Below are 18,643 nucleotides of genomic sequence, written 5' to 3'. Positions count from 1 at the left end.
TCATCAGGACGAAGTTCAAAAAGAAGGGTGAGCACCTAGAGGGACAGATGACACTTGAGTGGGGGTGACCTGACATACAAATTAATCTGCATAGAGTCTGCATGCTAACAGCCTACCTTGGTAGTGTCAGCGATTGAACTTGAAATTATTTTGGTGGCTGCGCTGGTTTCTGGCAGGGCATCTGTAGCTATAGTCTACAAGAAGGGGTAACAGTAAGTTACCTAGGTAATATGGCCACGGACAGCAAGGGAGCACTGCAGCTGGAGCCTGATGCCACAGGCCACCAGATAAGTTGGTGGGCAGGGAGGGAGGGAGGGTTGGGGATGAAGTGGGGGCGGGAGTGGAGGGAAAAGGGTGGACCAGGAGCCAAGGGACAGGGGGGAAGAAAATGCCTGTGTGTGACTGGTGTACCGTGGGCAGATACTGGCAGTTCTTGCCAGCAGCGTCACGATTCGCTCCATTCGCTCGTATTCCCGCCACTTGTGGGCATTATTTGGGGACTGCACTTACCTTCTGAGCCCTACGATCCAGTGCTGTGCTGATTTGGGAGATCCAAAGCCCCATTTTCCATTTTGCTTCCCTTCCGGACCCATTTGGGGTTTTTGGCAGCCATTATGCTTTTTTTCCAAGACGATGCTTCCCAGTATACCTTGTCCACTGCTTCATAACTGCCCTTGCAGGAAAAGGTTGGGCAGAGGATAAGGAACACCTGTGCTCCAAGTGCTAGCAAGCATCACACCTAAGGCGTGTGAACATAAGAAAGCTTTAAAAGCCTCAGCGTGTTTCTGTCCAGTGCTGGTCATTGTTACATTGTTCCTGCTTTTAGCCGGGCTCTTGTTCCTGGTTCTTTATTCTAAGTATCTAGTTCCCTGTTTCTTGTTCCTGGATTTGGAATTTAGTGTGCTTAATAGTACGTTCTGCTTCCTGGATCCCCTTTCTAGCTTCCTCTGTTTTGCAGTCAGTACTTTCCAGTGCTTTTCTTTCCTGTGCAGCCCAATTTGTCTGTGTTCTATATTTCTTTGACCCTGCTCTGTTCTGCAGTTCAACCTGATCCTTTAGACTCCCCTCATTGAAGAATTATCATTTGTGTACGCTTTTCCTTCCCTCAGTGGGGAGTGGAGTGTTTTGGGCTTCCAATTTCGTTTTCCCTGATCCCATTCCAGACTTCCTTGAAATCCGTTCCTAGTTTTCCTTTGCACTTCTCTCTTGGTTGCCTATTGATTGTTATGTGTAATGTGCTGGTGTGACTAGCTCCACGGTGTATGACTAGGTTTTTCTCACTGCCTCTTAAGCACTATTCCTACTCGTCTCTTGCGAGTTATCCTCCGGTGGCCGTTATAGCCTTTCTGGGTCCCTGTGTGATCAGCAAGGTTTGAGGGCTTCGCCGACATTCCAAGTGGTGTTTTTCGTCCTTGTGAGTATGGTTAAGTTATCTACTATAATACCATCAAGAGTGTAATTGGGGGCGAGTAGCTTGCAGACTTTCACTGTAATCATAAGAAGCTTCTAAGTGCTTCCCATTTCAAGTCATATGCATTCATATCACATTCTACTTGCACATCTTGGGTGTTAGGGTGCATATTTTTTGATACGCGTCTACTCACTGTGTGATCTTGTGCACATTTCCATTGACATATCCGCTGCTCTGTCTCCTCATGACAATTGTTTTCAACTACCCAAATGCCTGAGTGCCCTTCCCTGGGTGCGAATTAGGACTGAGCGGAGCAATCAGTGATTTGCAAGATGTTATTTGAAGAACATCTGTCTTCTGGGCCTTCCTAGAGTGTAGGATGGAGGGGGGCCATTTCAATCTGCATTGGTAACTTGTTCCAGAGACAGGGTCTGCAGCAGGAAAATCAAAACAAAAAGAGCTCCATCTCCAGATAAACAACTCCTCTTCAGGAACCGCGGTATGAACAGTATAACCAATCGAAGTACCCTGTGTCACATTATTTGCAATGCAATACTAGAAAGAACATTTTAGGAAGAACAAAGATTTTAATCAGCACTACCGAAGTTCACTCATGCAATGCAATACAAACTTATGGTCCTAAAAACGTCTTAGATACATAGTTGACCCTTGTTTGCGCATACCAATACATTGTTAATGAATGGATTTCTTAGCACACTTACGAACCCTGCGAAAAAACATCCTGCGATGAAAGGACGTCCTACCCACCCTTCGCACTGCACCTCGCAATCCATACACTACACCAAAATACACATGCATTAACATATATCAAATTCACTAAATGGACCATTTTTAATGAAAAAATTAATTGTTGCATACAACATTAAAATTCAAGACAACCAGCTTTTAAAACTCCCAATATCTCATTTTTAAAATAAAACTGTTTCCAGTTCCCAAGCAGATGAACAACTTTTACCATATAATTTGTGCGGAACTGCTGGTCTGATCCATAAACAGGATTATAGCGCCTACCACTTACCAGCAATGAAGGGACCCCATGGATGACCTAGTGGAGGGGTTAAAGTATGGTTTTCCCTAAAGACAAAAGTAACACCTTGATTTAGATTCCAATGATATCTTGGCTATCAATTTATATCTAATAACTGATCCAGGGTGTCAATTTTGCCCTTGCAAGTAGCTTGGCTAGTGATATTTGACTCTTGGCAAGTATGAAATGGTGTGGTGTTTGCATGTATACAGTTGCACTGGAAAGTGACTATTATTATGGCTGGCTAGTAGCGTGCAACTTGAATGTTTGCACCCTGCCTGGTCAATAGCAGATGTAGAGTGGGTGGAGGAAACATGCTACATTTCTCCATCGTCAAGGACAGGCAGGTAGCTGTATTGTCCCCCCTGCGGTTTTTCCTCAATAATAACACTCCAAAAGTGAAGTTCCAGAAACCGGAAGCAGATGCATCTAATCTTGGCAGAGGACAAATAGGGATATTGCTCTTTGCTGATGATGCAGTTCTAATCTCCAAAACAATGAGTGGCTACCAGAGGTAGCTGTATCACTTTTATTGCATCTTCCCCATCTAGAGGCCTACAGATAAACATTATCAAAACTAAGTTGATGGTGTTTCATACATGGAAAATACTTAAGATACATCCAACACTTGGATTTTAGGGTGGGAAGGGGGGAGTATTTAGATTTCCTAGGAGTGCCCATTCACAAATACGCACCTGGTCTTCCCAAGTAGACAAAGCGCGTTGATGGTCTCAAGACTGGACTGGCGAGATGCTTGGCAAAGTGCTTTAAGGGGTAAACCGTGGAGTCTGCTATATTAAGTGTACTGCGTTCAGGCACTGTCAGCATCACTTTATGGGGCTGACCTTTGAGGAACCTGGAATATTACATTAATGGAACGTAAAGAAAAAGCATTAAATCCATCCTAACTGTACCTTGTACTGCTCCAACTATCTCCCTTCAGTTTTAATTGGGTATGATGGAGATTCTGCATGCTGTGAAACTGAAACCTTTAATGTACAGGTTGAAAATATGGACCTCTGCGCCACTAGTGAACAATCTCCTCCTCTATCAAAAAGCACTACCAAGGTACATCCACCCAATGGCATATAATCTTGATTTAAATTACCTATGGGCCGATCCAGAGTGATTGATCAGCTTCACATGATCAAAGTCTTAGTTAAGAAGATTGGTAATTTGGCTCCATGCTAGGTAACTGCTGGAGTGATAACATACTTTATGGTTCTGTCGATGTAAATAACTCACCGGAAATAGAGGCTTCTATACACTATAAACCCTTTTGCATCTAAAACCCTGGAAGTCAGGATCAAGATGTGCTTTGGGATCTTGCCCCTAGCAGCAACTGTGGCTCACTGGAAACAAACGCTGGCAATATCCTACCTGCATTGAATACATGCTGCTTTTTATGCTCGTTTTATACACTGAGGAAAGTCTGGCTTGTGACCAAAATGTGGTCTATTGTTCAAGAACCATTGAAAAATAACTTTTCTAGAGACTCCAGTATAGTTGCCTTTGAAGTTGCAAGATATATTTAAGAAGAGCGTGGTGTTGAAGAACTAGACAGTCAAATGGTACAATGATTAGAGAAGAGGTTTAGTAACACATCATATGTATGTTATTGTTTTTACTGGATTTTTACTGGTTTTGTCCCTTATTATGAAGTTGTAATATGAAGGGTTACGGATGTTTGTATATATTTGTAAATGTTTGACAACAATCAACATTCCTTCAGATGAAATCCTAAGTGTTCAAATCGCTGACATTCCATAATCTTGCATCATGGCAGAGATTTATGTTCTGCCATGCTTTATCAATTTTCTGATAGATAGCTGTGGTAAACCTGCACTTTTATGTGAGCTGCAATTGTTAAAAATACACCACGACACCTTGGATGTCTCTGCATAAGGCCATCAAGCCACTCCTCATGAGTCTCAATTGTGTCTCTCATATATCCAAGGTTTATTTCTGGTCAATGTCATTCACAACGGATCACTATGATCTCCCACTTTGCCACTCAATGTTCATGTCACAGAATATCAATATTTGGCTAATCTAAATTGGAGTTGTAGGCACTCTGGCATTCGGTGTATCCAGGAATCACCAATTAACCACAGTTTGCATCTACCACTCACCTACACAAAAGAAAAATACAGCATGGTACATACCCTCCCACCCTTAACATTATACAACTACAAACAGCACATATCTATCACACACAGACCATCAGCACTAAAATGTATGAATTTATTTTAAAAATAAACTATGACACAAAAGCCACAGTGTACATGAAAGGCTGAAGTACACAACAGCCTTACAAAGAACATTGTACAGACAAATATATTAATGCATTACTACAGACCTCTCCTAATTCATTCATATTATGTGGAAGCATACCAGTAACTACTAATATACTTTATACACTCATGAAAACATGCAATTTGCCACAATATGAGATTCAAAACAACCCAAAGTGCGAGTTACAGCAGGCAGAACTAATACAAATATAAGAATGTTGGTCTAATTTGTATATGTTTAATGTATTTCTACTGCGCCTTAGGCCTAAGGGCAAACGGGTGAATAAAAGAGAAATGGTTCAGAAAAGAACTATGGTTCAATATATTATAATATATAGTAAATAACAAGATGGTAACCCACAGCCAGGGACATGGCTCGGGGCTCGGGAAGGATAGCTCAGGGGAAATGTGCTCGCCTTGGAAGCAAGACACGGAGCACCACAGGTTCGATCCCCGGGTCCTCGCTTAGAAACCTCTGGGTATTAAGCGCGTTATAAATAACCTATCATCATCATGGACATCCGGGTATCTTCGGAAAACAGCCCCCATGCTTCACTACTGTGTACTCAGAGAAGCACCTATACTTACAAGACCAAAGATGATATAAATGTAAATACAAAAAAATGGCTAGAACTGAAGCACAACTATTTTAAGAGATCTATATTGCGATGAATCGGGCAAGGTCCTCACAAAGACCCTACCTAAAGTCTCCTGCCAGGTGGGCAGGGGAAGGCACCCGCTACCTGATCCTAACCCTGGGGGTGGTATTAGCCGGGAGGATCACTTGGGAGGAGAAGGGCCCCAAGGGAATAGGATGACTGTTGGGTGAGGGGCAGTATTGGTCTTCCTCAGAGGAAGAAAAGTCAGTGATGCCAGAATATGTACCAGAATGTGTAATGGCTTGTTGTCAGAGGGAGATTTCTCGTTCTAAAGCTACTTATCCTGGAGTTTGTGTAGAAAACTGTCATAATCAATCATTTATTAGGCATACAGCTACCCCTCAAATTTGGCCACATCTATAATGGTAAGAACTCTTGCTGCCACCGAGAGAAGGTTAAATGTGGACATCCGAACATGATCATCTTAAGTCTTGTAAGGAACTCATGGTGGCAACAGTAAAGAGACACAAGTGATCACAGTTCAAGGGTGTTTATTAACTGAATAAATGGGTTGGAAAGACGCCTAATCTAAACCTAAATCTAAGATGGGAGCAAGCTACAACCATCAAATAATAATAAGGCAGTCCTAGTGGCATCTTGTCAAATAAAAGGGCCTATACTAAAAAATACTATTGCCAGTCCTTACAGCTAATTTCAAAAAGAGTGTTGGATAATGTTCATAAGTGTTAGGCAGAATCCTGTGCAGTTCCCTTGGGGACCACTGCAAAACGATTAAGGCTACAGGAGTAAGCAGTAAACCCAATTGGTATCAGTCTGTACCACCCAGATTTACCTGGTAGCTGTGGCTGAGCAGTTAGACTTCTCTCAAGAAGAGTCAGGCAGTATACAGAGGATACACAATAGGGCTAAAAACACAGTAGAACAAGCAAACACTGACCAGAGTTTTGTATCAAAAGTATATAATTATTTAACACACACTTTAAAATACACTAGCACTATTAATCAAAGCAAGTTCAAAACACAATCAGAAAATTATACACACCTCCCTTAAGAATTATTAGACAAGTCTAAGTCAAAACACCACTTTTTGTCAAAACACAGGTGAGCGCGTAACCTAGATGGCACTCCAATAATTAAATAAAAGGGAGAGAAAAAGGCAAGTCATAAAGATAAAACAGTTCCCAACACTTTTAAGAGACCAAAACAAGTTAGTGAAGGCACAGTCTACTGTAGAGCCAAAGTTCATAGGCCAGGCCCACTTTTAATGGAGCAAGGTGAAATGTGCCCAAGATCACACCGCTGAGAAATGCATTCAAGTCTTTGTAGAAATGTTCAAAAGAGTTTGGGGTGGTTCAAAAGATAAAGTTAGAAGGTCTGGGGGCCAACCCAGTTGGAAAGCCAAGGATTTAAGGGTCACCTTGAGCAAACCGAAGAAAGGGAGGCCAAGTGGAACACAGTACCTTTAAAGTTGAGGAGGCTCCAGCGGTGGCAGTTGTTCCTGGCAGCGGGTGCAGTTCGTGGTTTCGACCAGGGGAAGAGAGGATCTCGTCGAGGAGGAAATTTGGAGTCATTGCACTGCCCAGGGAAGAAACCAGCCACAGAGTTCGTCAGTTAAAAGGTGCGTTCCTGGTATTCGCGGTCACAGTGGTGAAGCTTGGCTATTCGGCCGCCGGGGTGCTTGGCACGGGCGGGTCGACCAAGAGACGTCCTGGAAGGCGAAATGGCAAACTGGTTGATCCCACCAGCTCAGAGGAAGAAGACTCTTTCAGCAGAAGATCTTCTCTTGTCCTCGGGAAAGTGGTGAGGTCATTGCAGCAGGGCTCCACCGGTGGTGTTGTCATTGCAGATGGCTCAGCTTCTCCCCTCTTCGGATTTCTTAGGTCCTGTGGCGACTTCTGAAGTTCCAGTCCCAAAAGCCCTGCTTTTATGCAGAAAAACCCCCATTCAACAGCCTCGCTGTCACTCAAACATGCTAAGTGGTGAGCCGGGCAGCTCACCACTGGCCCAATCAGAAAAGAGTGTGACTTGGGTTTCTAAGGCAACGCAGTCCAGGGTGCCAATTCCCCCACCCACACATCCTGTGGAACCCAGACAGAGTGGCACCAGTTGGAGGGCTTCTGTGGGGAAGCCCGCCAAAAAGTGGAACAAAGGGCCCGACCTTGGTTGGAGTAACAGAGACGGACACAAACGCCTTTTCAGAAAAGAGTTCTGGTAAAAAGACCCAACCAGTGATTTAATATTAAATAAATAAACTGGCGGTATCTTTAACATTGCACCAAAAAGTGGTGCGTTTAAAATCAATGGGAAAATCCCATATGAAATATTCCGGTGGAATATTTTGCGTGGTAACCACTGCCACCAGCCAGAAACTTGACAAGGGGGGACTGGACAGTGCCCCCTTGTAAACAGACCCAGGGGCAATCAAATTAACCCCTTCCAGTACTTCCACAATGATGGTTTGTACTGGTTCTGTTCACAATTTTGGACTAGTAAAGTCAATGGTGACTTTACATGCCCTGGGAGACAGTAGTCAGTCCCAGGGTATGGAGTCTATGTTTGGGGGTCACTATGACACCCCTGTATTACTGCACTGAGGGTGCTGTGTAACACATACACAAAAACAGATGATACCCTATGGAGTAAAAAAAAAAAAATAACATAGCCCATAAGCACACAAAAAGTCAAAGACATACCTCAATTCATGCCTAAGAGTGGGAGGCAAAGAGTCTCACTCTTAGCAGGAGAAAAAAAAAAACCCCCAAAAATCCAGCAAAGCTGCTGGGGGACTCACTAGGTTTGGGAAATTAGCCTTATAAAGAGAATTCTCCCCAACAATAAGAAAAAAAAGTTCACAAATGATAAGTCAAGATGTTATAGCAGGGGGTCTCCGTTCCCCATGTTTTTAGCACAGGACAAGGCAGGACCTTTGAGCACAGCACACTCCAGGGCCTTGCCAGCATGAGGTTACAGTTCCTTTCAACAATGCCAGGACCTTCTGGGGCCAGGTCTCTTTCTGGCAAGGTCTTTTGCCTTAGAAGACCTTCTGAACCATAAACAATGAACAAAAGTTCCTTTGGTGATGTTTCATGCTGGGCGATTACTCTTCGACCCTTAGATCCCCCTCAGCCGGGCTCTGATCCTTCTTGCAATTTTGGCCTCCCTCAATCTGGTTCACTGTAGCCTTTCACTCAAAATGTAACACACAGCCTCACTGTCTTTTCCAACCACTATTCATTGCTGGCATCCCTCAGCCGGGTTCACACTTGTCGCCACAATGTTCAACGAGTAGATCACTGTCTGCTCCCAATTTCCACGCATCCCTCAGCTAACAGTTCAGTTTTCCTCTATGTGTCAAAGACTTTTGAGTGTATGAGGTGTTTTGCTCGTCCCTCGTAGGGCCACTTTGACACTTCGCACCAGCGTCTCCTAAGGCCTCTTGGTCTTTGTAGTTACCACCAAACAACACAACACAAAAGGGCTTCAGTCAGAGTCCTTCGAATGAGCGGCCTGCGATGCCGACTACTCCGCTTCTGAACCTTTTATGGGGTTTCTTTAAAGTTGAATTATACAAGTTAATTGTTCAACAAGGTTTCTGCCTGCAAACTTGGGGCCAGCACAGTTCTGTTTTATTATCAGTCTTCTCCGACTTCCCGCTTGTGCTGAACTGTTGGAGTTTTCTTGTCTCGCAAATCAAGGACGGCACCACGGCAGCAAGCACTCCTCCCCGCTTTGACTATCAGCGCGGGAGGGCACTGTGTGCTGCTGACACCTGTCACACACACCACATGCCAGCTGGACTTCCCGGTCTTATGCTTTCCCTTTTGGAAGCTTTGTGGATCAGAGTTTCAAAGGGCAAGGGCAATTCCCTCTTCATTGTCCCTCCAGGTCTCTCCGCCTTTCTCCTCTGCTTGAACTGCCGATCGGGAATGGCTGCTTTCTCGTGCGTTCAGCCTTGCTCGACGTGTGCTTTTGTGCTCTGCCTTTTATCCCTTTGGGGGAAGGGAAAATGCCTTTATCTGTCCTATGGGAGAAACATTGGACTTTTGCAGCAGTCAGGTCACCCCTGGACTCTAAACTTTCATAACACCTTGAAACTTGAATGGACTGAAACACAGAGAAGGTGAAATGCTCTAACTTCTCATATCAAAACATTTATTCGGTTTGTACAATAATTGATACAGGAAAAACAGACAATTATATGTATAAGTAAATGTGAAGTAAAAAAGTGCTGATGTGTCTACAGGACAGTGGTGTCAACTACTCCTACATTAAAAACATACATATACATAAAAACAATTCATACTAAAAAACAATGCTAAAAATGCAGTGTTATAAATCACTTCAGGTCATATATTTCATTTAGCCTTGGCTTTACTAATTACATGAGTTCACTAGTTTAGGTGATACAAATCGATATCCTGGAGATGTAATCTGGCTATGGTCGCCAACTGTAATGCGCAACATGTTTTGTTTTTGTGCATTTGGTTTAGATACAAAGGGGCTACTGAACTGACTACACCGTTATGCACTTATCCAATTTACATCAGCAATCTGTGTTTTTAGCTATGCTACAATGAGACTTACAATCTTTTAGGTTTCCTTTTCTCTCAGCAATTGAGCACTTTGATGCTTCTTAACTTCTCTGTTAGGGAACTTTAAATGATCCTTATTTTTGGTAAGACCGTCCTAAGTAACAAAATTAGTCTTCCACTTAAAGGCTTACTTCATATGCCTAATAACTATTACAGATGTCCCGCGTTGCGTGCCTCATCTGGCATTCATCACTACTGAAAACAAAAAACATGCATGGTTTTAGGGGTCTGAAATATGAACAGAATTTAGTGTAACAAGTTCAGTTGTTGGAGTGCACTGTATCTTATGGCTCTCATCTGTTGGTGCAGATGTTCAAGCCATTTAGCAAATGGTCTGGTCTCTGGTCTTGTGCTTGTTATCTAGTCTCTCTCTTCTAGCCGATCATGCGGATCAACTAGAAGACATAGAATACCGAGGTTATATACCCGGAATGTTTGTGTACCGTCTGTCTGGCACTTGTGGGGGCTAGCAAAATTATACTTACTAGGAATGACCACTTTGTTCGTGACTTCTCGCTGAGACCGCAGCTATGAGTGCTCGCACTGCACTAGAACGACGGCTTTCCTCGTTGTTGGTTGAGCAAGACGGTTGCTAAGCAACAGGTTACCAGGACAAAAAGAGTGCTCAGGCCTACCTCGCTCTCTATTATGGGCTATGTAGAATATGTCAGCCATCTTGGAAATGAGCGTCAAAACCTATTGCAGCCTATTTTTCATGCTTTAGAGTGTTACATTATGGTTGCAGACGCATATCCAAAAACAGAAGCATTACGGACAAATTTTATGCCATTCCACATTTTTGTTAAGATCATTTTTGTCACATTTAGGAAACAAACAAAAAAACATTCTTGCTCTTTCCTCAGCAGTCTTATATTATCTGCATTAGTCTTACTTTTTTGTATTTTATACATAACTGTCCATTGCATTTCTTCACATGTATATCCCTGTGTGGTATAGTGGTCCACCATGGGTGCATCCATGATCCTATTACGTATACAACGTCTGTGTTCACTTATTCTGGTTTTTATTTTTCTTATGGGTTTGCCAATATACACAAGTTGACATGGGCACCAAAAAGCATATACCACTAGCTCTGAGTTGCAGTTAGTGAAAGCGTACTGTACCCATTTCGTTTTTAGTCCTATGTCCACATCTTTTGATCTATTGGTTGTAGCACAGCATTTGCAATTTCCGCATGCTGTGTGACCTTTAGATCATTCAATACCCCATATCGATGGAAGGCTAAGTTGTTTTGGGGGTTTTAAACTGATGTGTTTTCTTGTGACTTGGTCTCACACATTTTTGCTTCTTTTAAAAAAAGCCATCAGTGGTATATCTAAGGGTTGTTTCCCCTTCTTCGTGATGTTCCAGTTTTTCTTCATAATTTGATTTTGTTCCACTAGTCTGAAAACGTGCTTACAAACACCAGTTTCTCTTTTGTTTTATTTTTCTTGTCATTGTATTCCAAAAGGGACTGTTATTATTCTTGGCCCTTTTGAAGGCTTTTTTAAGTAAACTTGTAGGCTATCCTCTATTCTTGAGTTTGTTTTGGAGCAGCCTGGCTTCTCTCTCATAGTCAGATTTTTTGGAACTGTTTCTTCTTAACCTGAGAAATTGTCCCATTGGCAAGTTTTCTCTTATATGTTTGGGATGGAAGCTTTCAAAGTTCAGTAAAGCATTTTTCTCTTTGATTTGTGATATGGTTTAACTGCTAGTTGTTTGTCAGCATCCTCAAAGATAGTTACATCCATAAAGTTGATGGAAAAATCATTTGTTTCGACTGTAAATTGAAGACTCTATCCTGGTTGTCGAGCCAATCAATTAAATTCGTTATCTCTTGCATGTCTTTCCCTTTCCATACAATCAAGACATTGTCAATGTATCTCTTCCAGAAGGTTATATTCTTTTTGTATGGATTAAGGGCATTGGACATTTGTGTATCTTCCAACATCTGCGCATAGAGATTAGCTATGCTAGGGGCTACTGTAGCTCCCATAGCAGTACCGTGGATCTGTCTGTAGAATGTATCCAAAAATCTGAAGTAATTTTCCGTCTGAGTCCTCTCTAAAGGCCACTGTATGAAAGAATTTGGTGCATTATTAGGGGTGCTGTTCTCATATAGGATTTCTTCTACCATGGCAAGAGCTCTATCCTGTGGTATCATTGTGTATAACAATATAATGTCTAAACTTATCAAAGTATCTTTGTAGGAGTGTTGCTGCATCCCTTCTATTAGGTTGGTAACTGCTGTAGTATCTTGTATATATGATTTCATGGTTTTCACAAACTGTCTCCAATACACATCAGCGAATTTGGATAAAGGTTCCAGGACTGAGTCTAACTCTGATACAATGGGTGAAATTAGATACGGACCCCATTGCACGGTTAAAAAACATCATCAAACTGAAAGTAGAGAAGGCATTGGAAAGAGGTTGGATATGCAAACAAGAGGCACATTCCTGAGAGTACCCCTGTTTTACACAGTACCCAAGATCCACAAAAACCTCAGGAATCCCCCAGGCAGATCCATTGTATCAGGGACACCCAAGATCAGCATCAGTGATAAGGTGGTTGCCTCCTATTTCCTGCCTCGCCATTTAGTTCCTTCAAAACTTTCACCATGCTATTTCGGCCCCTTTTTGGTATTAGGACGAAGGGGTGAGGCTGCCTACCATCTGCAACTACCCTCATTGTGGTCCAGAATACATCCTGTGTTTCATGTCTCCCAACTGAAATGGGATGTAAGGGATCGGGTCCAGCGGGGAGGTCATGCCAGACCCCCTCCTGTCTCTACCATCACTGGACCTGAATTTGAAGTATCTGGTATCTGTGACTCAAAGTATCATAGGGGGTCCCTGCAATATCTAGTCGATTGGAAGGGGTACTCCCCTGCGGAGTGGACATGGGCACCCGCCTCTGCGGTGCACGCCCCTCATTTGGTCCGGCGATTTCATGCATGTCATCCGGGCAAACCCGGTGGCGGATCCCTTCGGAGGGGGCATACTGTCATGGGTAATAGGTCACGATGGTCTCTGTGGCACAGATGAAAGCGGATTGGTGCTGCACGTTTGTATTCCCCCAAAATGACATCCTGCAGCACTTGCAGCGCTCCACTCTGTCAGCACTCTTGCGGCTGACTCCGCCCCCTGGAGCAGACAAAGGATTTCAGAAACCAGAGCAGCGCTGCGTTGCCATTCTTCATTGCAAACGCTCAGTGAGTTCACTTTAGAACAAACCTTGTCTTATAGTACAATTCCTTGCTTAGTCTACGATTCTTATTCCCTCTTGTTCCCTTCCTAGCGCTGGACTGCTCTCTCTGCTGATCCTAGTTTACAGTAATAATGACTCTGGTACAAGCACTGTCTTTCCACTACAATTCACTACTACTCCTGTGGGTCCTTTCTAACCTGTTTTTCTTTTTCTCTCCCAGCATCCACATCTCATTCAGCCAAACTCGCACAAACTGCAGCACCATCTGAACCTGTATACGCCCACCCTTTTCCCCCAGAACCGAGAGTTGTTGCTGGTTCCTACAGGACATGCCCCCATCCATTGTGCATACCGCGCTCACTTCAGGCACAGAGGGTAGGTGTCTAACCAAGTCTGTTCTCGTCTCTAAAGACCCGGCCACTTTCTAACTTCATATTTAATCTCCAGGCTCTCGAAGCTGCAAGACTTACCCGCTCACAGACGGTAATTTCGTCCATGCATACGAACCGTGACTTTCTGTCCAAAAAGCCAGGCAAAATTGTAAAGGTAACACTTGCCCTTCTTGCTATTATTGCTTACCGATCTCCTTTGGTAATCTATTTATCCTTTCTTTGCATATTCCTGCAGAGCCATTCTCCCGCTTCCAGTGACCTACTCGCCTCCTTCCCATCAGCCCACTGAGAGATCCTGTACCAAGGAGATGATCCAAGGGTTACCTTCAGCAGACGGTTTCGCTGGAAGCCCAACTCTCTCCTCGCACACTGTCACTAAGAGAGAGTAGGGTGATCAGGAGGATTCTCATATCTTCCTACTGCAGCCTCCGATCCAGGTTAGTGAGATTTTTGCATGTACCTTGGTGTGTTATTACCAATAGCCTTAGTAGCATCAGAGTGGTGCGGTTGGCGTGGACACCCAATCAGAATGAAATTTTAGCAAATTAGAAGACAGATGTATATAAGTCAACAAAAAGCTCATATAGATCCGGAAGTCCTATTTGAGAGGGGAATGAAGTAGCTGGTTAAAAGTAATACAGCAAGAGGAAATGGCAAAGGAGAAAAATGAAGGCACCAATATAATCTCCAAGACATAGTGAAAGAAATTTGAATTAAGGCATCCAGAAACGAGAAGAGGGTATACAAAATGACCAGACTAACAGTGGGCCATATGGGCTTAAATGACTGGCTATACAAAAAAAGGCAATTGGAATTGTGGAACGTGTACGGTTGAACATATTGTTGGTTAAATAAGTTACAAGGAGAACTTCTGAAAGCTAGAATGAGTAGTATTGTAATAAGGGTCCAATCAGTTAATAATGTCATGTGTTCAAAAAAGCAAAACATGGGGAATGCTACAACGATAGGAAAGTGAGACAGGAAAATTAAATTAACATCATTACCTGCTGGTCGTCGATGCACACTTGGCACCACTGCCATACCGGCCACTCGGTGTAGGAGGCCACTAGCTGCCTCTACCGGAGGCATGCTCATATCACCTGCCCCATCTTGCTCCAGTGGTGTCCTTTTTTTTGATTTCTCATTAAACAGCTGTCTATACAGCCAATAAAGGGCGCCCCCGCCTACAGCCAGCCCCAATAGTGCCCGAATGAACGACCCCCTGCTGGAGCGACCCATGCAGAATAGCCAGTCCCCAGAGATTGTTATTGCAGTTAGAAGCCCTGGCTACTGAAACACATGGCTACACAAAGGTGGACTACAACATTTGCGAACTAAAGACAGCCGTAAAACAAAACAGAAAATGGGCGGGGCCTTCCCCGTCAACCCTTCACTGTGCCGTGTTCCTGTGCGAGGTATACACAATGGAAACTGAACCACTACACGCAGTCAGTTATAACACGTACTAGATTCACCTTAAAAATAACATGAAAAAGTTTCCAGAACAATTGTCCTTCTGTCATACATTAACTTCACATCGTTTTGCTTTCAAATATTTGGGATGTCTCAAAAGATTCGGCAAACATCCGTCGGTTTTTTACTGTGACGCAGCCAGTAGTGAGGGTGCAGTCTACTTTCACAGAGCAAAGACGCCCCTTTCAAGATGGCCGACGTGCGCACCTGTATCCTCAGAAGCAGCTCTGCAGCGTACTGCGGTCGCAGAGTTCTAATTCTAAATTCTGCTGGTCAGCCATCTTGAGCAGGTCGTCACACTGGGAGGCGTGGCTCTGGTTGCTAAGAGACTAGAGTTTTTAGACTCTTAGGTCCCCAGTGTGTCAGGCAAGTAAGGAGAGCTACCGCAACGTGTGAATTATTGATATTGGAGTTCCCGTTACCATGTCTTCTCTGCAACAAGCCGAGGCCCCTCTGAGACAGTACATCCAACAGCACGCGCTATCTGAAATATATGAGGTAACACAGCAAACCAGACTGAGGTAACAAGAGCGCATACTGCGCTAATTGGTCTCAGACATTCAAAAGCGTGATGGTCTTCGACCAAGCACGAACTTATATTTGCCAAACTTCCCTATTCAAGAGGGAGAAATCATTTTTTGTTATACAAATGCCGCTATTATTCGTACGTTTTTACTTACTTCCTATGAAAATTACTTTGATGCCACTTCCATGATATTATTACAGTTCATTCCTTATGCAATGCCTTTCAAGCAATCATAACGGAGACTTCACCGCACGGTCTTATTGCAAATATACATGCTTCAGGTTTAGTAAAAAGTTTACGACCAACCATATTATATATACAATTCACTCTAATAGACCAGCTGACCAAAACTCACGGGGCTCCTTCCCCCCGTGATTTATACTATTCCATACCACTTTTTTATCCTTTGAGCAGGCCCCAATTGTCTAGCCAGTTAGCCCCATAGAATCTGTGTTAGGCAGAATTCTGTGCAGTGCCCTTAGGGACCACTACTTATTTATTTATTTAATGTGTTACAGTTTGATTAATAAACTTTACACATACATGGCAACAAGAATACAATAATAAAAAAATTAAGATTACACAATTAAATAAAATGACAATGCTAATAACAATAAATAAATAAATCTAGCCTGGACACAATCATACATGCTAAGACCTAAAACAACCTAAATCAGGCCCTGTATATATCACATCAGAACTCACCAGGATACGAAATACTGACAATATTAGGAAGAAACAATTCGGAGTTAGAGTTCACAATTACATAGTAACGCATAGCCCAAAGAGGGTTCTCGTATAGGTGTATCCCATCACTAATCCTAAGTGTAGATAAGGCCACCTATTCAAATCTTAATGCCCAATTTTCCCTCTATGACCAACCAGATGTTATATAAAGCAGTTAGAATATGGATATTTTCAGAATTTAGGCAGTGATGCCAAAATAATGCCTTAGAGGTTGCTGCAGAATCATGAGTATACTTTCCCATATGTTGATATATTATGTCTGTCATACTACTACATTGTGTCAGAACATGTTGTGCTGTCTCTAAAACATTATTGATTTTACACAATCTGCAAATCCTTAGTGCCGACAGCATTTGATCTCTCCGGCCCGTGACCCATAGAGTCGGGAGTTGATCCAGTCTTAATAGGAGTACAAAGCGTCGCAGTCTTTTGCAAGGGCATAAGTTAAGGTAGTCTTGCGGTCTCATATATGTGTACAACCTGAATTTCACAAATTCATAACTTTTCTATGCACTGAGGTGGGCAAAATTCTCCAGCCAGTCCCACATATCTATTCGCTTGTCAAGGGCTCTCTGAACTTGCCTGGTATAGTCCCCTTCGCGATACATCCATCCTATATCAGCAAGATATCTTAACATTATAGCAGCGGGTGAGAGGGAATTTTGTTTTTTACATATTTCCTTATCCACAGCAATCAATACTGGATTTGTTGTACCACTACGCATTTTAATGAAAAGCCCCAATCTCTTTTTCATCACTATAGCTTTCAATGAAGGTATTCCCAGCTCTAGGCGTATGATGGCCATTGGAATTCCTGGGGCTAGGCCCTTAATTAAGACAATTAAGACTACAGGTGGCAATACAAGTTTTACCTTTGGTACAAGCCTGTACTACTAAGTTATAGTGGTAGCAGTAGCAGAGCAGCCAGGCTTATCTCAAGACTATATGAGCAGTAGCAGAGATTACACAAAGAGACCACAATTACTGTGGCTCAAGCAAACACTGACTCAAGGTTTCAGGTAAAAAATATAAGTACATTTATTTTTAAACCATCAGTTATAAACACAACACTTCTATTAAACTTTAAACAAAACCACACGTTAAATATACAACTAACCAATTTACTTTGTACAGTATGTCTCAAGGTAAGTACCCTGTGTTTGAATGAACCAGTGTTATGAACAAAACACGATACCGTGGATACGGTTGCGATCAATTTTTGACAGTTCGGTCTACTCAATAAACGCGTATCCGTGACATGAAATGCTACCAGGGCAAAAACACACTTAGCACCTGAGATACCCAGAGGGAGTTGGAGGCAAAAATCACAGGCAATATTTAGGTTAGGCAGACAGCATCGAGAAACTCTCAGAAACAGGAGTTCAAAAGTCAAAGGGTCGGAGCCAGGGTTAAGTGACACCGGAGACCTGTTGCCGAAGATCACACCGTTAGACAGTTCACGATTCAGCGTAGCCCAAAAGTACTTTGATATTGTCAATGTTCGGAAGCAAAAGTTATAAGAAGGAGGGAAGACAATGACGAGCCTTGAATTTGAAGAAAAGGGGGCTCACCCAGTTTCCTCGAGTAGAGCACAGTACCTTATTCCAATGATGCAGCTGGTGCCCTGGCAGTTGTTCCTGTTGGTTTCCCGCAGACCCACGATTCCTGGAGCTTCGTTGTGAAGGAGGACGTCTCAATCAAGGGGGTCTGCACCACACAGGGATGAAGCCGGCAGCAGCGACAACGAATAAAAGGTGCGCTCCTTACAAACAGGAGAGACTCGGCAGGTGGCTATCCGGACCACTACAGCAGTGTGAAGCGATTTTGACAACGGCGGAGATCTCTGGCTGAAAAAGATGAGCTGGTTATCCCCACTAGGCTCAAGGAAAGAAGACTCCGGACTGGATCTCCTCTTAGTCGTTGAAGGGTAGATAGCTCAGGACTGCAGCAGGGCTTCATCGGGACGGGGTAGTTGCAGCAGCCGTCATTCTCTTCGGGTCCTTGTAGTTCCAGAGGCGACTCTGACTTCTAGCCCAAGAGACCTGCCTTTTATGCGCAAAACCCCCATTCACACAGCCTGGCTGTCAATCACGCAGCAGGGGGGTTGTCCAGCCGGGAAAACCACCTCAGCCAATCATGGCAAAGTGTGACTTGGGTTTCCTAGGATACCCTGTGCAGGGGGTGACTACACCCCTCCCTCACATTCAGCCCACCTAGACACCCAGGCCCCTTGAGGAGGGCTTCTCTGCAGAAGCCCGCCAAATGACTGTGAACAAAGAAGGCGAACCTAGTTTGCTGCGCAAAGTAAAACACAAGAAGGACTTTAACAA

At 43.4% G+C, this 18,643-nt stretch overlaps 2 protein-coding genes across 3 annotated transcripts in view; one reads left to right on the top strand and one right to left on the bottom strand.

Annotated features, from left to right (window-relative positions):
• ARMC10 (armadillo repeat containing 10) overlaps window positions 1–15,031 on the bottom strand; it is a 224,538-nt gene extending 209,507 nt beyond the window's left edge. Inside the window, exon 1 of the mRNA XM_069628061.1 lies at window positions 14,572–15,031. Within this exon, the coding sequence (XP_069484162.1) occupies window positions 14,572–14,806 (235 nt within the window). The 5' untranslated portion in view covers window positions 14,807–15,031. The remainder of the gene's footprint in view (window positions 1–14,571) is intronic.
• Window positions 15,032–15,380: 349 nt separating this feature from the next.
• Window positions 15,381–18,643, top strand: part of FBXL13 (F-box and leucine rich repeat protein 13) — a 2,326,763-nt gene continuing 2,323,500 nt past the window's right edge. For both annotated transcript variants that reach the window (XM_069628059.1, XM_069628058.1), the window contains exon 1: window positions 15,381–15,538. In XM_069628059.1, the coding sequence (XP_069484160.1) occupies window positions 15,464–15,538 (75 nt within the window). In that variant the 5' untranslated portion in view covers window positions 15,381–15,463. The remainder of the gene's footprint in view (window positions 15,539–18,643) is intronic.

The sequence above is a fragment of the Ambystoma mexicanum genome, chromosome 12 (assembly GCF_040938575.1).
Source record: "Ambystoma mexicanum isolate Mex_15411 chromosome 12, UKY_AmexF1_1, whole genome shotgun sequence".
NCBI lineage: Eukaryota > Metazoa > Chordata > Amphibia > Caudata > Ambystomatidae > Ambystoma > Ambystoma mexicanum.
The sequence above is the reverse complement of the archived record's forward strand: the minus strand, read 5'-3'. Positions and strand labels throughout refer to the sequence as shown.